General features: G+C 35.5%; 1 protein-coding gene across 1 annotated transcript; it reads right to left on the reverse strand.

Annotated features, from left to right (window-relative positions):
- LOC127523272 (uncharacterized) lies at positions 1 to 19593 on the reverse strand. Its single transcript, XM_051913795.1, has 5 exons — positions 19579 to 19593; positions 1923 to 2005; positions 1266 to 1541; positions 1137 to 1172; positions 1 to 782 (listed from the first exon to the last, which is right to left on the reverse strand). Exons 2-5 carry the CDS (start codon positions 1993 to 1995, stop codon positions 517 to 519), a joined length of 651 nt encoding a protein of 216 aa, XP_051769755.1. The 5' UTR covers positions 1996 to 2005; positions 19579 to 19593; the 3' UTR covers positions 1 to 516.
- Positions 19594 to 21167: the final 1574 nt, after the last annotated feature.

Here is a 21167-nt window from a genome sequence, read left to right on the forward strand (position 1 = left end):
TTCAAGATATTCATGTTTAGAGAGCATCACACGTTTATTTCTTTAATTTTTATTTTTTAATAATAAAAAAGAACCTGTACAAAACCACAGCGTCCGCAGCATTAGAAAATTGCAGGTGCAGAATATGAAGTATTTAGCATTAAGTAAAATTAATTTCAATACTTAAGGTATAATACCACTTACCATATACAAAATTGACATTCATTATAGAAAGTCCTTGAAAGTAAGAAAAAAAAAAAAAAAAAAAAAAAAAACAGTTTGGGTTTTTCTGCATTGGTTCTTAATGTTCACACAGGCTTGAGTTCATTAAAGCCAAAAATATACACGGATCAAAAAGATCAATAATATATCATTATTTCACAGAAATCAATATGAAACAGAAATAGAGTTTTAAAACCTACAAACAGAGTTAGTTTAGTAATTTGAGATATAACAGATAACAGATATAGTTTATGGAGTTCCTAAAGTTTGTCTTTCACGAGCTTTACATTAAAAGTCAAACAAAATTCACTGCTTTCATACTGTTGACTCAGTGATATTAATCACATTTTGTGGGCTTTGCTCTTGGAAATTGCTGTTGTCTTCATCATATCTGAGGCACAGAAACATCCTCCTCTGGAATCCACAAGGATTGGTGTTTGGTTTCCTTTTGTAAATGATGGTCATTATGATGATGATGATGATGATGATGATGAAACAGCCCACAACTGCAGCGATGACAGTACCATTAGATCCAGGATTGTCTTCTGTTCTTGATTCAGGACCCCCTTCTGTTTTTGGCTCTGGAAAGTTGCAATTAAACGGTTTAAATGATTAAATCATTAACTCAACTTCAGCCTATCAAACATCAGACAGTCAGATTCTCCACACAGATTCACAAAACACTTCTGCTGCTGAGAATCTGAGAGAACTGATTTCTTGACACACACACACACCAAATCTAAACATCTCTAAAATCTGACTGAAATATCTAGAGAGATGTGAGACCATGATCATACATCAGTTTCCTTCTTAGACCTTAAACTCTAAAATCATTTATTCACAGGTGATTTTTAAAATGATAAATATTCTGACAAGAGACTGAAGAGCAGTTTTTTGTTCCATAAGTATATAATAGAATGTAATATCTTTCTTACCAGGAGCTTCAGTGACAATTTCATGTTTACTGGGCTCTGTGAACAGATTTTAAACCACTGTTAGATGGAAAATAAATGTACATTTTCAAACATTTATTAAATTATAAACAACAGTATTATATACTGTACCTGTTATGTTCACAGTGAATTCTGTGTTTTTCATTCCACTCTTTGTTTGCAAATAGAAGATTAATTTTTCTGTCATTGCTGTAGTTGGAGTGTATCTGCATGTGAAGCTGTTTCCCAGTCCACAGGTGTTTTTTTGTTCACATATTGAGGGTTTCTTAGGGTATAGAAACTTATACTTTTCAGTGCAGCATTCAGTGCACGGAGGGACGCTGCAGGTGAAAGTTACTTCTTTCCCCACAGTTCCAGTCACATCCTTACAGCTTACACGGGAAACATCTAAAAAAAAAAATGCATTTCATATAATACAGCAACTGAACAATAATAAAGATTTCTGTTATTTTTTCCCTCCATCTTATTAAACTTAACACATCCAGACTTGTGTCTGTCTTCATGTCAGTCACATAATAAACATACAGTGACTCTTTCGTTAGAGAACATATTCATAAATAAATCCACTACATTATGTGTTTTTGTACATTAGATTGTAAACTGACCCAGAGCCAAAAACATATGTACTGAACTGGATACACTTACAAAAGGGTTTTAAGAGCCACTTGTGTTTTATATCTATTAATCAGATTTTTTCCCCATTATCTTATATTCAGTCCCTCCTCAAAATTCTCACACACTCTTTCTAGGGAAAGTTTATTCTCTTACCAACATCAGCTCGACAAACAGCAGTAAAAGTCCAAACCAGAATGAGCAGTTGCACAGAATTTACAGCATTCATGGTTTTGATTCTGCAATAGAAAAAAAAAATGACATAATTTACATCAGAAGAGAGACTGAACCAACCAGAACTAACCAAGTACTATTGATTAAATAATAGATAAGAGATGATTTACTGAAAGCTCAGCAGAAAGTAAGAAAGCAGTTTGAAGAGACTCATGAGTGCAAAATGCAACCACAATACCACAAGATTTATCACACATCTATTCATGATAATATTGCTGCTGAGTCTACAGAGCTGAGACAGATATTGAATGTGATTAAATAAAATTATTTCTATTACATTGCAAACACACACAAAATCAGTTTTCTACAGCTATTCATACAAAATATCTGCAAAATGTGTAAATCACATAATATAAAAACACCATGCATGTATTGAACATTTTCCTGTTGCTGATTATGGATTAGCAAAGGAGATTATTTTCCTGTTGAGAGAAAGAGAGTTATTCTCACCTCCGGTCTGTATGTCTTCACCGTCTGAGTTCATTCCACTCTGTCTCTCTCTGGCGCGACACCAGCAATATACATAAGCTGCTTAACTTTCGGTTTCAAAATGACTCGGTTGCTCTCAGACAGCTGATCGTATTGCTGTCACATATATGCAGATTTCCCCTTCATGCCGTCTCTCCATATAGTTTCAATGCGTCAAATAATAGTGAAGGTCCGTAGAGTTTCTCTGTTTGTTGCTGGATGTGTTAGATTATTTCCTCTTGTACCATCACTCTCAGTCCTTTAATTGACGGTTGAATTACAGCAGAGGGCAGTTGCGCCGCAAAGGGGGGGGAAGTTAGGACGATTCTAAGGGCCCACGCACTTTTGGGGCCCCCAGAGATCGGTTTTATTAGTAGTAACAGTAAGTTCAATTGTCTGCGCAATATGACTGTGACTGAAGCCCAATTGTTTAATTTTGAGTGGCGCGCGAATCACCGTAGGCGCGTTCACCAGCGCGCTCCAAAAGATGTGCAAGAGCCGTTCCTATGCGACGCTGATGATAAAATGTGCAACTCATTTTATATTACATCTGTGGTATGTTATAGTTTCTAACTGTGTTGCTATTTTTCATAACAAATGCTATAAAAAGGAAGAAAGAAAAAATGGTCTTACCTGTAATTGTATCCTTGTTGTAACAAATGCTATAGTTAACAATTACAAGAACTATGTTATTTTAAGGCCGAGTACAAGTTAGAAAGAGCATTAAAATATGGACCTTCTTGAATTTTTGACTAGACAGTTTTGTTTAAGAATGTATTAATATTTGATTACTGTACTGTATTTTTCTATTACATTTACATTTGCATAATAAATCATCTGCTAGCTATACAGCCATGTGAGGTCTCTGACTAAATACTGATACCTAATGGTCAAAAACAATAGCAAAAGTAATGTCATTATTATTATAGCTAGGTTGACTTGTATGTTTGGTGTGGAATGGGTGCGGTAGGGGCCCCAACCTCATATTCTTTCATAGGGCCCAAAATTGCTAGCAGCGCCCCTGGCGGAGGGAGAAAAAGTTTGAGCTTTTCTCTGAGGTTTATTAGGACTATTTCATGGTAACTGATGTAAATATGTTATCAGGGGTGGTACAGGGAGGGATTCATCCAATAAGAAATACATTCAGGGCTTGACATTAACTTTTTTGCTCACCAGCCACTGTGGCTAGTGGTTTTCCAAAGTCACTCAGCATTTTCACTGGCCACAATTTTGCTTTTGAGAAATTACATTTTATATAATTAAAGTTGACTTTGGCATGCTTAAATTACTTGATTTTGAGACAGTTTACTTGATTTACAAGATTTAAAACCCTTTCAAACTTACAAATGCAGATTGACCACCCAAATCAAGACTACATTGTATTTCAGGTGGTATGTACAGTTATTTTTGTTAGGCTATATAAAAAGAACAAAGAAGCAAATTACAAATAGTAAAAAATTTTAAAAATCTTTTTTCAGATACATAGGTTTATTTAACATGTATACATTTATTTAACATCTTTTGTTGTTTGATTAACATTAATGACAGACAGGTATTTAATTGGGCTGCTGAATGCATGGACGTAATATACTGACACATATTCAGTTTTTTTTTACCCACCTGTTTACGTCCACTTTAACACATAACCGACGCAAGATACTCCACACAATGGGCATTTTGACATCTGTGTGTGCATGTATTTTACTATTCAGGCACAAGGAGAACTGATCACACGTGCGACAGAGAGAGAGAGAGAGAGAGAGAGAGAGAGAGAGAGAGAGAGCTTGGCTACCCTTCATTTGACTGTAGGCTGAAATTATATTCAGCCCGCCAAAGTGGCTAGTGGGAGTGGCTGTCTTACCCGCGACAGCTGAAATCAATTCAATCACAAATTACAATTCAGTTACCAGCTGTCGCGGGTAAGACAGCCACTCCCACTAGCCACTTTGGCGGGCTGAATATAATTTCAGCCTACAGTCAAATGAAGGGTAGCCAAGCTCGTCGTATCACAAAATTACAATTCAATCACAATTCTTAATCGAAATTATTTCCATCTTTACCTTATATATCCCAATAACCCCTTTCCTAACAGAAGAGAGAGAGAAAAGGTTCCGCTGCCAAAGCCTGGGGCACGTTCAAGTAGTTTTGCTATGGTATCTGGGTTGAGCAACATGTTTCCTATGGTGTGCAATGGGGTTTGAGATACGTTTTCTCTTGTTTGGTGGGTGTGTCAAAAATGTCAGCCCAATCAGCAGCAACATGTATATAAACCACGCGGTATTAAAGAGACAGCTCGCACGATGGGTCCATGTAAAGTGACTACTGTAACATAAAAATACTATACATATTTATATATTTTGCTATTGTATTTTGGAGTGACACTTTCATAAACATTTCTATACTCCTCTGATTATATAATGGTAAATAGCCTATTACAATATCATAGCACAACAACAGTGATCAGCAATAATGATAAGCCTAATACTCAAAATAATAAGGTCATATCTCGTAATACAGTGTCAGAGGTAAGAAGCGGATTATCCTTCACCTGAAATGTTTGTTTTTTCATCCTGAAATGCGAGGCAAATGTTGGATCACAATAATTAGGAACCACAGTTTCCACAAATCCCTTCACTTGATTTGGATGTTCTCTTTTATTCTGGACGGCAAGGGCAGTGACTGTAACATAGAGCGTATTTTGCAGTATTAAACATGTATTTATACCGATTTCATCAGCCTCCAAAAATTCTTCAAAAAAAATGGCCTTCTCAGCTGCCATAGTTGCAACTCTTGCGTCATCAGAACAGGGTGTTCAACGCACCACTGTTTCCGTTTTAAAAATTTTTTGCAATGTTTTGTCGGGGCCGAACGCAGCCCAGGTCAATGTCAAAACAAGATGACCAATCATACCAAAGAAGGTGGAGCTTAAAAGTTCACAGATACCGAACGTGAATTCCAGGGATGTAAAATTCTCAACATTTTTTTTTTTTTGTCAAATTTCCACATATTAATGGAAAATAGGCTGAATAATTCATGTGATTCATAACTGAATGTGACGGAAACACTTTTCCGTTTTCAGCACATTATTAGCCTATATTGTTATTCTATGTATTTTAAAATAAAAAAGATATTTGCAAATATTTCAAATTGATTACAAAAAAAAAAAAATAATAATAATTGTTTGTTTATGGGACTCAATCGGTCGCAATGTTCAAGACATGGTTACAGGCTTTCATACAGTTTCCCTTTCTGTTTAGCTATCAAAGTTGTCAATGTGTTACACTGTTTAATTGGCTATATCAAGAATTTTTAATAAGTTAATAAATGTAATTTTCCAGACCCTTCACCCTCTCTGCTCCTCTCTGGTGGAAAGAGCTCCCAACCTCCAATTGAATATGATTATTGTTGGTTCTATGAAAAATTTCCTTTGTTCCTCTATTGTAGGTCACTTTGGACAAAACATGTCTGTGAAATGTATGAATGTATTGTGTTTGGTATATATACCAAGTTTACTTGAATAGATTGCCTGTCCTGATGCCAAGAATTTAAACCCAGTGGGCAGGGAAGAATGGAAAAGTGTGGGTGAGACACAATACTGCTGTTATATTACAAAACAATTATTCCAATGCATGATTATAAAAATGAAAGTCTCCCTAAAGCATCATGGGAAGCACCTCGCTCGAGGCACAACAGTTGTGGCTTGTCTTGTTTGTAATGATGGAAAATATTAACGTCATTCATCTATTGACACATGGTTTAACTACTGCATGTAGAGGTGATGCAATCTATTAAAAACCTGGGTGGATAAGAGTTCCTCCAAGGAACAAAGTTATTTTAAATATCACTTTGTTGTTCAAACGCAGCTTTACTAAACAATGTGCCTTAAAGAAGGGGGTTATGGTTAAATCTCCTTAACAATAACCATTAGAGGATTAGTTCACTTTCATATAAAATTTTCCTGATAATTTATTCACCCCCATGTCATCCAAGATGTTCATGTCTTTCTTTCTTCAGTCAAAAAGAAATTAAGGTTTTTGATGAAAACATTCCAGGATTATTCTCCTTATAGTGGACTTCAGTGGCCTCCAAACGGTTGAAGGTCAAAATTATAGTTTCAGTGCAGCTTCAAAGGGCTTTAAATGATACCAGACGAGGAATAAGGGTCTTATCTAGCGAAACGATCGGTCATTTTCGAAAAAAAATGTAACTGCATATGCTTTATATAAACAAATGATCGCCTTCCAAGTGCTGATCAAACTGATCATCATGTACTTGCCTTTTAGATATACATTTTATATCTATTGAGGCCTTTAACACAATGTTTCTAAACTAGATTAGACATTTATTTTTTTAGGGTGAATGTTTTAGATGTCTCTCTATTTGATGCTGGCTAACAAATTAGTTAAATAAGGTGTTTTGATTAGTGGGACATCTAAAACTTTCTGGGAGGTAGGTCTTCAGGACTGGAGTTGTAATACTGCTCTACCACATGGTATAATTTCAAAAACATGCTTACATGCCTCAAAAGCTAACCAATCTGAATTCCTGACCCTTTAGGCACTTTGTATTATCGGGAGACAGGAACAAAGACGAAAGTAAAAGTGTTATCTAAAACAACAGGCCAGACAGTTCAGAAGAAATGGGTTGCGATCAACCCACATGTTGCCACTCTTCTGTGCAAAGTGATGGATTTTCAGTGGAATTTCTGAAATGTAAGAAATACACACACACACACACACACACACACACACACTGAGATCTATTTTTCCTTTTATTATATACTTTTATTATTCTATATCTGTATCTGACTGTATCTATCATCCCTCTATCTGCCACTGACTGTATCTGTCATCCCTCTATCAGTCTCTGAACATATTATTATGTTTTGTAATATATCTAATGTATTGTCCTCTTTGTTCCTTTCAATATTTCTAGCCTCTCTTTGAATCATGTCCTTACATTTTAATGATTTTACACCAGTGACATGAGAGAACCTGCCTGTTGATCCACATTCTCTCTCTCATCAAAGATAAACAGGTTGGATTGCATCACATCTACATGCACAGTGAGTGAATGAATGCAAATTTTCCATCATTACAAACAATGCAAGTCACCACCATTGTGCCTCAAGTGAGGTGCTTCCCACGATGATTTAGCAAGACTTTCACTGTAAACATGCATTTAAAATGGCTTTAGAATCAATATTTTCTAATATAGTAGTGTTACAGTTTTCTCGATTGCTTGAACACCAGGCTTTTGAACTAAACCATAACGCCATTTATCAAGAAGCACACCCATTTCCCTAAACTGTAAACACTATAGAAGGGTGGGCTGGCAGATATCAAGGGTTTTTGGCTGACATCTGCATTTGTTTAGGTTTTAATCATGTGTTACTTTTACTGGCCAGTGACAATATACCATAATATATAGGCCTATATACTATGACTATAAACAGCCCATATATACTTTTGCTACCATACAACTTTACAGGTTTTTTCAACACATTTCCAAAACTTTGCCCTTTTTTTTTTTTTTTTTTTCAAAATTTTACACACAAATCCAAGAACTGGACACACAAAATGCCTGACATCTCTTGCAAAATAAAGCACTGCATTCAAAATATCACAAACACGTTGCAAACACCTTTGCCATAATATTCTATTTTTGGATATATCATATACACACAGTTATTCAAAACTCTTCTTTCATGAGCTCATATGTACATTTCTGTACAAGATTGAAAGTAATTGGCAGAGAGATGTTGAAAAAGTCATGATAAACACAAAAGCAAGATTGAAACCAAACTATTTACCATTTTTTTCAACTGCTTACACACATTTTCAAAACTTTGCCTCTTTTTTTCAAAGCTTTACACACAAATCCAAGAATTGGACACACAAAATGCTTCACATCTCTTGCAAAATAAAGCACTGCATATCACAAATATCGCAAACACATCTCAAAAGCAAAAAGCTTGTTTTACATTTTAAACACCTTAATATTCTATTTTTGGATATATCATATACACACAGTTATTCAAAACCTAAAGCTCTTCTTTCATGACCTCAATTTCTGTACAAGACTGAAGTTGAAAAATTCACGGTAAACACGAAAGCAAGATTGAAACCAAACTATTTATTTTTTTACTATAAGCATTTGTGGTTGTGAATATAGTATTACACAGTACGAAAGAAAAGAAATACATGTAGTTGAACAGAAACAATGGTGTTTGAAAAAGGAAATCAAGATACTTCCTTAAATCAGATTTTTGTTTCATAGAGAATTGTGTGTTGTGTTTTGCAAAAAGAGTTTCATGAAATTGAAAACTGAGTCGAAGGTCGTGAATTAGTGTATGGTTTTGCAGATTTGGTGTGTGGTTCTGGTGTTTGAGTGTCAGGTTTCAGAAATTGTGTGACAAGTGAGGATTTTGTGTGTAAGCAGTTGAAGAAAACTGTATCTTGCACCCCTCTATTTATGTTGTATACTGTAATAGACATTGAGCTGTAAAATGATACCTGATTGATTGCCAAAAGGAGGTTTTTGTATAGTGTAAGACTATGTTGTACATTAGTTTGTGTGTTTCTAAGGACTTGTGTGTCATGTCTGAGGGCAAAGTTTGTTTTTTCGGCAAAATCGAATGGTTTTGAGTGGAGAGCTTCATTTTGACCTGAATATAGCAAGTTTGGGGAATTGGGTATGTTTAGAGTTTCGAGAAAAGTAGGCACAATTTCAAGAAATGTGCAATTGAGAAAAACTGTAAGTATGAGTAATGATAATCACAGTCAGAGCTGTCTGGCCAGTGTCCTGAAAATCCTTACAGAAAATCCTTTTACTGTAAAAAGAAATGCATCCCTACTGTTACAGTTATGTTATGTTCGTTTTAGTTTTCATGGACTTTTAGTTTGTTTTCATATGTCTCATGTCTTCCTTTGTTCTGTTTTCCCCACCACCTTTTTGTTCCCTCTTTTGCTATGTATTTAAGTTCCTGCCTTTGCACTCTTCAGTTGTCTGGTATTGTTTGTGTTTGTGAAACACATGTTACGCTTTTGGATTATCTTTGAGTCTTCTATATAAACCTTGTTGGATTTTCGTACTCTTCTTCATCTTCATTGGAGCTACCGTAACACATACAGAGCTCCTATGCTTCCTTTTTTTTCTTTTTAAATGGAAGTTAAGTAGAATCAGAGAAGTTAAGTGGAATCAGTAGTCTGCCTAGACATGATGTGATGCCTGTCCAGACAGAGATGCTAACACGCATCAACTGAAATGTCTAGGCAGACTTCTTCCATTCAATTTTTCTCTGTAGGAGGCATAATTTCAAGAAATGTGTTTAAGCAATTGAAGTAAACTGTAAAAAGCCTTAAGTGTTTTAATACCAGTTTCACTGGTGTTGTGTAAATGATTGATGATGAATCACATCTGCAATAAGAAAACAGGAGCCTGTGGTGATTCAGAGAAGCAAAAGAAAAGCTCAAATATTACACAAAGCATGTCTCAAATATATTTATAAACTAAAAAGTGATTCATTATTATTTTATTACAGTGCTGATTGACATTTTAATGACCTTACTGATGACTATATTTTATTTATTTATTTTTATGATTATAAAAAAATATTATTATTTTATTTATTATTAATTTAAATATACTTTTTTTTAATCTAACATTTATATCAATATGTTGTTTATATAGTAGGCCTATTTCAGCAAATATGGAGTAAAGCAGGTTTTGAATTTGCAGTTTCATGTATTTGCTTGCCACCAAGTTATTAAATTGTATTACATGCATTATATCAGCTATCAGCCACTTTGCAGTAGATATTACAGTTTTTCTCAATCGATCTGACACATATCTCCAAATGAATGTAGTTGCTCTCAAAACAATTAACAAAGCTCTGCGGTTTTTTCTATTAATGCATTTATCAAAAATAAACACTAACAACAAAACTACAAGTGTGTTCTCTGTTGATTTGATAACAAACTCAGCTACACAAATACATGAATGAAAATACGTTTTTCTTGTTTTTTAATCATGTTCTTCAAAGTTCTTTAATGACAAGTTTAGTTGTATAATGATGAGTTTTAGCATAAAAAATAAATGAGTAAGTAAGTAAAGAAATAAATGCACTGTAATCATTGAATCAATGAATGCCTCTCATTTACATTTGGCCTCAGAATTTGGCAAATCAACATCTCAGCATATGTTTTCAGGAGTCATGCATCGTGGGGATCCATCCTTGTGCCTCAACTCGATTGCTTAAACATTTCTTGAAACTATGCCTCATATTCTCAAAACAATAAACACAAATCCATAACGTCTCACCCAATTCCCCAGACATCCTATTTTCAGGTCAAAATGAAGCTCTACACTCAAAACCATTCACGTTTGCTGAAAAACCAAACTTTGCCCTCAGACATCACACACAAGCCCTCAAAAATAATCTTACACACTGGTGCAATAAATTCAAAACAACATTTCCAAAACTGGTAAGTTATGTTGTTTGTGGTTCCCCCCCCCTCAAAAACCTTTTCACATAATGAACGCAAAAGACACAACCAATGTATACATTGCACATTTTTATTCATTCATAACACAGTAAAAAAAAAAAATGATAATAAAATAATAAAAATAAAAATTATTCCGCCTCAGCAGCTCTTTGGTCTGGGTCAGGCCAGAAAATCTTTCCACATCACAATTGGCCCTAGCCAGACAGCGGGGGTAAAATCCTCTACACAACTGCCTGATCCACCCCTGGCACGCATATGCCTAGGCAGGCTTCTTCCATGGCCTGGAGGTTCTCTGAACCACTGATTCGAAACAAGTGATTCGTAAAGCTTCGAAGCTTCATGAAGCAGTGTTTTGAAATCGATACTAAAATCATTAGGCTTTAAAGGCTTATACTAAAACTAAAATCATTCTAGCTGCAAATCTATGAATATCTACAGATTTACTGCACAATAAGTTCATGTAACTTAAATAAATAAGGCATAAATTCAGATCATCTCTGTGGGGCAACTTTTCACCCACTTACTAGTTTTACTGGTAAGTTACCAGATCTTTAGAGAGCATCACTTTCAAGTCTTTATTGAAATATGAAATATTTTTCTTTTTTTTTAACAATAAAAAAGAACCTATACAAAGTCACATCAGTAATACCTGGGAGCTTGTGTCAAAATTATTTATGGCCCCTTTGATTGATGAGATGACAGGTGTGACCTTTTGCCCTTCCGTTTCCGGACTGTGTTTATGACAGGAAGTGTGACCATCTGTTTATGAGTCTCGTATGTTTTTATGTTCAGGAAGTGGAATGGTGTTGGGGGTGTTTATACAGGCGGGGGCAATTTGAGGATTGACCGTTTTGAATGTTTTTGTCAGAATGTGCAGCATTCAGCCATAATGTCTGTGAATGAAACAATACAAACAAGGTTAATAAATAAGAAGCACTGTTGTTAAATGAAACATATGAAAGTGTTTATATGAAACAGTATTAAAGAAAGCATATGAAATAGTGTTTATATGAAATAAGATTAAATAAACTGTTATTATTATTATTATTATTATTAAACCTTTATTTAACTAGGAAATAAGACTCTTGAGATTTAAAATCTCTTTTACAAGAGGGCCAAGACAGGCATCACATTTAGTTAAACATATAGCAAATACAATAATTTACAGAAATACACAAAATCACTCAAAAACAATTACAATCAGATGACTCAGAAACTAGATCCTTTAAAAGACCCTTAAAATCATTTAGTGACACCGACTCTTTTAAACGTAAAAGAAATAGAAATTATATGAAAAAAAAAAAGTATTTTGAAATATCAATTTTATGAATTAAGAAAAAATAATATTTTTGAAGCTTTAAGAGATTTTTAAATTTAGGAAAAGAATGATGATAAATGAAACATATGAAAGGGTTTATATGAAACTGTATTAAATAGTACTGATGTTAAGTAAAGCAGTTGAAATAGTAATTTTATGTAATAAGCTGAAATAAATTTTTTAAGACAACTTACCAGTTGAGTTGAAATGCATGCAGTCCATTTGCTAAACTGAAAATGAGTTTGTTTCCAGTATTGCTGGGGGCAACTCTGTCTGCGGATGTGATTGGTTTGCAATGTGTCAAACTATTAAAAGTGAGTCAGGGTGGATATAACACCTCTTATGGTTTATTATTGAGGGATAAAAGCTAAATCTTTCTTCCTTCCTTCCTTTCTTCCTTCCTGGCTCCCCTGACACTGACAACCTGGGAGACCCCTCTCCCCCCTCCCCGAAAAAATGACACCTCATTTCTGACACCTACTGAAGATATTCCATTTGTTTTATTGGCCAGAGTTAAGACTTTTACTCTCTTTTTCTATTGCATTACCTATTTGTAAGTTTACATGACAGAGATCTTACCAAACATTTTAATCTTACAGTTTTTAAATTGTTTACACACTAAAAGTGTTACTCTAGGCCTGCTCAATGAATCTTGCCAATACCTTCTCTCTATGTTGCAAGTGACAAAAATAAGATTCTAATGAAGAAACAGTCAGATCAAACCTTAAGAGGTATTGTGGACATGTCCAGACATGTAGGGGTTTCCATGTTTCCACATTTCAATTAATAAATAATTAAAATAAATAATTAAATATATTTTATAAGCTGTTTTGCTCATGGGACAAATTTTGTATAAAGTATAAAATATCTTATTTTTTCAGACAGTAGAAGATGTAACTCTTTAGGCTATATGATGTATATTTATTGAATGCAATAAGTTGAAACATAAACTCTCTCTCACCCTATCTCTGTAACCACTTGTCACACCTAGGTGTGGAATGTGAGACAGTCACAGCAGTGGGGCAGGGAACAATCTGTGGATACTTCCACATGTGGGGATTCCATGTTTTATGGGGATTTTCCATAGACATGATTTTTGTAGTGTAACTGTATATTCTAGCCCATACACAAATACACGACCCTCACAGAAAACTTTCTGCATTTTTACATTTAAGTAATAAATAAATAAATATATTTTATAAACTGTTTTTCTTATGGGACAAATTTTGCTCAGGGGGAAAAATTTGTGGTATTACTATACTTTTGGCCGCATTTTGTCCACACAATTGAAAGCAATTTATCTCTATTTTAAATGAAATGATTATAAATAAAATATATAAGACAATGAATAATAACAAATATGGTACTAATATTTATTTAAACCATTTTAGTTATAGTTTTACCTAAATTAAATGTATATAAAAAATACATATAAATATGAAAACAACTTACATTTTCAGAGAGCTGAACAATGAGTTCTTTATGCAAAGATAATAAAATAAAAGTGAAAATAAGTAGTTTAAGTTGTATCATAAACAAAACACTCCCAGATCCTACCATGCAGGGATAAACTCCAGTGTGAAATGATGCTTCAGACCCTCACATGGACGGGTGGAGTCAGACTAGACGAGTCTGTCTTACAGCATATGTTTAGACCGCTAACTCCTTTCCAGAGTGAATGTTTTTGTACTACATTTATTTTAAAGCACAATCTTAAAAGTTTAAAAATGATCTTTTAATTTTAAAATGTTGTTTAAATCCAGTCTTTAAAGATTTAATAAAATTGTATCTTCTGTTTATCTTTCTGGAAGTAAGCTGTATAAAGATAACATCTGATGACCGATGGTAGAAACGATTTGCTTAAATTTAACCTAAAGTATTATTTTTATTTTTATTAATCAAGAACTGTAAAATGTTAAAATCAAAAACCTGTACTTAGTTGTCTTAGATCTTATTTCTCAAAGATTCAAACAGTATTTTCTTCCATGCAACACACAAAGTTTTTGAGAAATCTGTATGTTTTTAAGATAAACTGCGAATGTTTAATTCGATTTTTAAAAATCCAAAGGTGAAGGTGTCTGTGTGTTTGATGCCTCACAACTCTCACGTAACCTCGAATGAGGGCTTAACATTGCTCTTATTTAGCTTAAGTTGTATCTTTTAAGAAATTCACACATATTCAAACAGAGATCAGGTGTTCCTCTGTGCTGTTCCCATGAAAAAAAATAGTCTTGAGTGAATATTTAATTTTGCTCGTCTTAATTCAAAGCATTATATTACTTTAAACTTCAAATAAAAAAGTGGTCACATGTTGTCATACTATTATGGTGTACCTGAACTCAACATCTGACATTTTGCAGTAGCCATGATCTAGTATTGCACTAGTTACATTCAAAAATGAACTTTCACTGTTGTTAGTTTCACTCAATCCATCCTTGTTCACATTACTTAAAATAAAAAAACCTCATGCAACTACATGAACTTAATTTAACTGAGTTGTGTTACATTCACGCCTTCCCGGACTCCAGTTCCCAGAATCCTCCTGTTCCGCACACCTGTCTGCACTTCCCTCATCAGTCTTCCCGCCATCTCCCCGGATTCCCAGCACCTGTTGTCCCGACCAACAGCTGGGAAATTCCACAATCAAGATGGGTTTATTCTTCATTTCTGAAGTCCCTGCTTCTCCTGTGCCTCCCACGCCAGCTTCTGCCGCAGACCGCCTTGTTGGGCTCCTACAGGACGGTCGTTCACTGGAGAGGTATGTGGAGGAGTTTGTCGAGTTGGCCAGATGCCTGTTTAAACGCCCTTTTTCTGGAGGGGCTGGACGAGAGCACGATCCGCTTTAAAGAACCTGCCGGTTATTTTTCCCTAGTCGATGCAATTAATCTGATTTTGTTTCTAAATTGTTCTAAGTTTGTTATCGCAGAGGTTCTTGATAAATCGTGCGATCCTCGTCCAGTTCCCCCAGAAACACGGGTGGCCTGGCCGGTTCGTCAATCTCCATCTTCCTCCGCCTACCCCTCCAGCGAGCATTCCCCTGGTGTCCTGCCGGACCCAAAACGCTGTATGGCCAAAGAAAAATCCTCCGCTGGGCCCAGACGGCCGAAGAGGAGAAAAAAAAAGGCCGTACAACCCCAGTCTCCTGAGTTTTCTGCCTCCATGCAGTCCCAGTCTCCTGAGTTTTCTGCCTCCGTGCAGCCCCAGTCTCCTGAGTTTTCTGCCGCCAATCAGCCCAAAACGCCAGTTTTTGGCAAAAAAGACTAGTTAATAGACTTTTGGACTGAACCTGCCCCAAGTCCCCTCGTTCATGTCTTCGCCGAGCCCGCTCCAGCCGCCGCCGCCGAGCCCGCTCCAGTAGCCCATAAGCCCTTCAAACCCCTGAGTCTCCCAAAGAATTTTTTTTGGGGGGGAAGGGTACCCATAGGTGGGAAAGATGGGGGTGGGCTCGGAGACCTGCCATGGCCAACCACGGCCTCTGACCCTTCTCAGCCACCTGAGACGCTTGACCCGCCATGGCCGTCCACAGCTCCTGACCCGCCGTGGCCATCCCTAGCTCCTGACCCGCCATTTCCATCCCTGGCTCCAGACCCGCCATGGCCGCCCATGGCTCCAGACCTGCCATGATGGCCGAGGACCTAGTACCGCCCTGGAGACCTCCACACCCGCCTGCACCCCCCTCACCTGCCTGTAGGTCTCCAGGGCTTTTCTTATGCTGTATTTGTTCATTAATGCCTATGCATGTTTTACCATGCTCAAAGTGTAGTCTTCATCTAAAAACTACAAAGAGACAAAATGTAGATGGTGGATCCAAAATGGTCAATATTCATATTCATGCTTTTTATTCATATTTTATGTTAATCATTTAAGGCTTATGATTTATCAATATTACTTTTGATTTCATATATTCATGTACTCCTACTCCATATATTAATCCTCATCATATTTTCAAGTATTTACACTTTATTGTACCCTTTATGGTTATTATTCTTTTATATTTAAGAGTATGTATGCTTGTTATATTCAATTGTTCTTCAAAGAGTTCCAATGTGACAGGTCATGTTGACACGTTTGTGGTTAGATATTGGACGTCTGCCAAGTACTGCAGAAGCCATGGTGTTTTCAGAATTAGTTGCTTATTTGAACTCGATGTACTTTTTGTATTAAAATATGTCCATTTCTATTTCTGCTGACATGTGATAATGTAAGATCTGCAAAATTCCCTTAAGGGGGTCAAAACATCCCCTATATCTATTTTCATCTTTTTTTTTTTTTGACATCGGACCAGTCTATGACATAATGGATAAATTCATTTGACCTTTTCTCATTAGAACAAAACATAAGTTTGAGTGGGATGTAAATTTTCCTATGCTTATGGTATAAAATGGACATACACAATGTTTTTAAGAATAAAACACACCTAAACCAGATAACAAAAGAATTTGGTAGCATGATTCTCTTGTTTCATCATGTATTAACTCCATATTTATCAGGCTGATAAAAGTTTCTTTAATACTGTTTCATATAAACATTCATATGTTTCATTTAACAACATTTAACTTCTTATTTATTAACCTTGTTTGTATTGTTTCATTCACAGACATTATGGCTGAATGCTGCACATTCTGACAAAAACATTCAAAACGGTCAATCATCAAATTGCCCCCGTCAGTATAAACACCCCCAACACCATTCCACTTCCTGAACATAAAAACATATGAGACTCATAAACAGATGGTCACACTTCCTGTCATAAACACAGTCCGGAAACGGAAGGGCAAAAGGTCACACCTGTCATCTCATCAATCAAAGGGGCCATAAATCATTTTGACACAAGCTCCCAGGTATTACTACTCACATCATTAGAAAATTGAAACAGAAACAGAGTTTTAAAACCTACAACCAGAGTTATAAAGTTCAGTAGTTTGAGATATAACAGATAGTAATGTATGTACAGATATAGTTTATGGAGTTCCTATAAAGTTTGTGTCTTTCATGAGCTTCATATTAAAAGTCAAACAAAACTCATTGCTTTTGTACTGATGAGTCAGTGCTATGAATCTCATTTTCTGGACTTTGCTGTTGTCCTCATCATGTTTTCCTCCTCTGGAATCCACAAGGTTTGGAGTAGGTTTGACTTTTTCCAAATGATTTTCATTTTGATGATGATGATGAAACAGCCGGCAACTGAACCAATAACAGTGTTCCGAGAACCCTCCTCATTTTTGATCCAAAACTCTCTCCTGCTTTTGCCTCTGTTGAGGAAAATCATAAACTCAACTTCAGTCAAACATCAGACAGTCAGATTCTCCACAGATTCACAAAACACTTCTGCTGCTGAGAATCTGAGAGAACTGATTTATTCATATTCATAAATAAAATCACTGCATCATGTGTTTTTGTACATTAGAGTTTGAATAGGATTTAATCTCTGGTAATGGGAGCGTCACATATTGTATTGTTTATTATATGTTCACTAGCAATATGTACAGTCTCTGCATGCAACATCCCGACTGTTTCTTTTAAAGGTTTAAAGAGCTACTTGTGTTTTCCCCTATTATCTTATTTTTCGTCCCTCCTCAAAATTCTCACACACTCTTTCTAGTGAAAGTTTATTCTCTTACCATCATCAGCTCGACCGTCAGCAGTAAAAGTCCAAACCAGAATGAACAGTTGCACAGAATTTACAGCATTCATAGTTTTGATTCTGCAATAGGAAAAAAAATTACAGAAATTTGCATCAGAAGTAAAACTTAAAGGGTTAGTTCACCTAAAAATGAAATTTCTGTCATTCACTCTCATGTCGTTCCAAACTTGTAAGACCTTCGTTCATCTTCGGAACACAAATTAAGATATTTTTGATGAAATCCGATAGGTGTCTGACCTTATAGACAGCAATGCATAACCACTTTCAAGGCCCAGAAAGCTACTAAAGACACGGTTAAAATAGTCCATGTGACTGTAGTCGTTCAACCTTAATGTTATGAAGCAATGAGAAAACTTTTTGTGTGGAAAAACAAAACTAAAATAACGACTTAATTCAATAATTTCTTCTATTCCCTGTCAGTCTCCTATGCTGTTCACATAGTAAACACAGTGCAGCACTTCCAGGTTCCAGGTTATGTTTGTTTTGTTTTTGCACACAAAATGTATTCTTGTCACTTCATAACATTAAGGTTGAACCACTGCAGTCACGTGGACTATTTTAACCATGTCTTTACTACCTTTCTGGACCTTGACAGTGGTAATTAAACTGCTGTTTATGAATTTCATCAAAAATATCTTAATTTGTGTTCTGAAGATGAACAAAGGTCTAGGACTAAACCTAGGACTAGTTCGCAAAAGTAGGTTTTGGACATAATCAAAGATTGCGGAAATTTTTGCATGGTGGAAATGAAATCAGAGACATTGAGCCAAGGATTACAATGATATAAGACACTTGAGTCTGGGACAAACAGTCTAGGAGTTATGAGCAGTTTCGCATTTTTGATTGCTGTAGCGCCACCTATTGGCCAATTTGGCCGAGTCCGGGTATCTGAGTAGCGAGCAAGACTACTACCATTTGTTCAAGTTTCAAGTCTCTAGACCTTACGGTTTGGTCTGCACGATCAGTTTTAGGGAAGAAGAAAAATAATAAAAATCCTTACAATTACAATAGGGTTTTGCACTTCGTGCTTGAACCCGGCAGGGGATCCCCAGACCACTAGAATTTAGTGTGCAACCTCGATTTTAAAACCCACAAGCCACCACTGGCACTAATAAGGAAGTGTTAAATTAGATGTAGACAATTAAAGCTCATCAGAAATGCCAGAATTTAGCTTGGATTAAATCAGTTTTGTCAGGAAACAAAACTTCTGCCATCATTTGAACATATGTGAGCCACATGGACAATCTCGCTAGTGATTTAAAGTAGTTTAGAATGACAAGAAGGTGATTAAATGATGACAATCTTATTTTTATTTAATTAATTACCCTTCATGCTTCAAGAAGCACCAATATCTTCTAATGCATCTTTAGATGACTTGTGATCTAATAGAATAATTTGCACAGTAAAAAATTTACTTTACTTAAAGCTTGAGAAAATGCTCAATATGTCAAACTTAAATCATTTTGTGAGGTTTCACACATAAACATAATGAATCATGCATTCATTTGGAGGCGTTCGAGGGACTCAAGTACAATCGCCAAGATAAACCACCGAGAGAACAGAATGAATCACATCCATTCAGGTAAATATATCTGGTGAATCTTCAGATTATTATTTTCCTGTTCAGAGAGAGTTACTCACCTCCGGTCTGTATGTCTTCACCTTCTGAATCTTCACAGACTCTCTCTGCAGCGAACACCAGTATATAACCTGCAAATTTTCTGTTCATACCATAATGGTGATGACAGCAAATCAGTGGAAATACCGACATGCTCCATCATGTTATAGTTATATACTTTTGTCAAATATTTTCCGTTTTTACAAACAACAACTCGAGTGCTTCCCATGTTGCTTTAGGCAGACGTGTTTAGAATCACTTGTTTTGCAACATAGTAGCAGTACTGTGTCTCCCCCATTTTCCATTCATTCCTGCCCACTGGGCTCAAATTCTTGCCATCAGGACAGGCAATCTGTTTAAGTATAAAATCTTGGTTGAGCTAAAAATGATCAGTGTGAGGTGTTAGTCTGAAGCACACTGGTGCCTCAAGCGAGCTTTTCAACATTGCTTTAGGGAGACTTTCACTGTAAACATGCATTTAAAATCACTTTGGAATCAATAATTTGTAATACAGTAGTGCTAATAACTTCTGTCTGTCTCTCGCCCATCTTTTCCCCATTCGTTCACCCCACTGCAATCCCTCAGCATCACACAACAGGGAATCAGTGCAAATATAAATTCCCCAAATGGCGGCTTAATATGAGTTTAAGTATGAGTTATAGTTATAATCGCAAACAGATATAATAGAATAAATAATCGCAATCAGAGATGTTTCTAGTCTGGGCCGCGACACCTGAAAATGACCTCTAGAAAACCCTTTTAAAAAGCTGAACCCAAGTGTTTTAAATTCACTTTTATTGTTTTTGTGTGAATGATTGATGATGAAATAATGAAACAGACCTGTAAAAAGGAAACAGGAGCCCTGTGGTGGTTCACAGAAGTGAAAGAAAAGCTCATATATTACACAAAGCTGTGCATGTTTCAGATTCACAAACTAAAAAGAGTGAATCATTATTATTTTATTACAATTCTGAGTGACATTTTGACCATACTGATGACTGGCAAATTTTATTTCTTTAATTTTACTTTTATAAAAAAATATTTATTATTTTTTTAATTATTATTATTCATTTAAACATACTTTATTTCTCTTTAGTTATTTTTTAAATCTAATATTTATATTAAAAAATTATTTTATATTTTGTTGTTTATATGGTAGGCCTATTTCAGTAAATATGGGGTAAAATAGCTTTTGAATTTGCAATTTCGTAAATTTGCTTGTCATCAAGCAAATTATTAAATTGCATTACATGCATTATATCAGTTATCAGCACCTTGCAGCAGATATTAATCAGATACTGAAAAACTTACACATTAAACATTTACAATAAAATAATATTAAATGTCTTTGTTTCAGTTTTGAAATCAGTTTTTCCATCTGCTCTCATAGAATGGCATGTTTCCACACCCCCACACACACACATGGTGGCCATTTCATCTGATTGTTTCTCATTTGTTTTGGACTCAAACTGACTGAACTAAGCACACTTGATTTTCAGTGATGGAATGAGTGATTTGCTTTTGTACAGCGAATGCTCGACATTTGTTTGCTTTTATCAGCTGTAGGATCATTTTGTTTTCTTTCTCTAACAGTAAATATGTTGCTCAAACA

Source organism: Ctenopharyngodon idella, chromosome 12 (assembly GCF_019924925.1).
Source record: "Ctenopharyngodon idella isolate HZGC_01 chromosome 12, HZGC01, whole genome shotgun sequence".
Taxonomy (NCBI): Eukaryota; Metazoa; Chordata; class Actinopteri; order Cypriniformes; family Xenocyprididae; genus Ctenopharyngodon; species Ctenopharyngodon idella.

Excerpts from the sequence above, each read along its gene's own strand:
- LOC127523272 (XM_051913795.1), bottom strand. The coding sequence starts at position 1,995 with ATGAATGCTGTAAATTCTGTGCAACTGCTCATTCTGGTTTGGACTTTT. Across the intron at positions 1,542-1,922 it reads TGTTTGTCGAGCTGATGTTG|ATGTTTCCCGTGTAAGCTGT; the intron begins GTAAGAGAATAA and ends TTTTTTTTTTAG. Across the intron at positions 1,173-1,265 it reads ATTCACTGTGAACATAACAG|AGCCCAGTAAACATGAAATT; the intron begins GTACAGTATATA and ends ATCTGTTCACAG.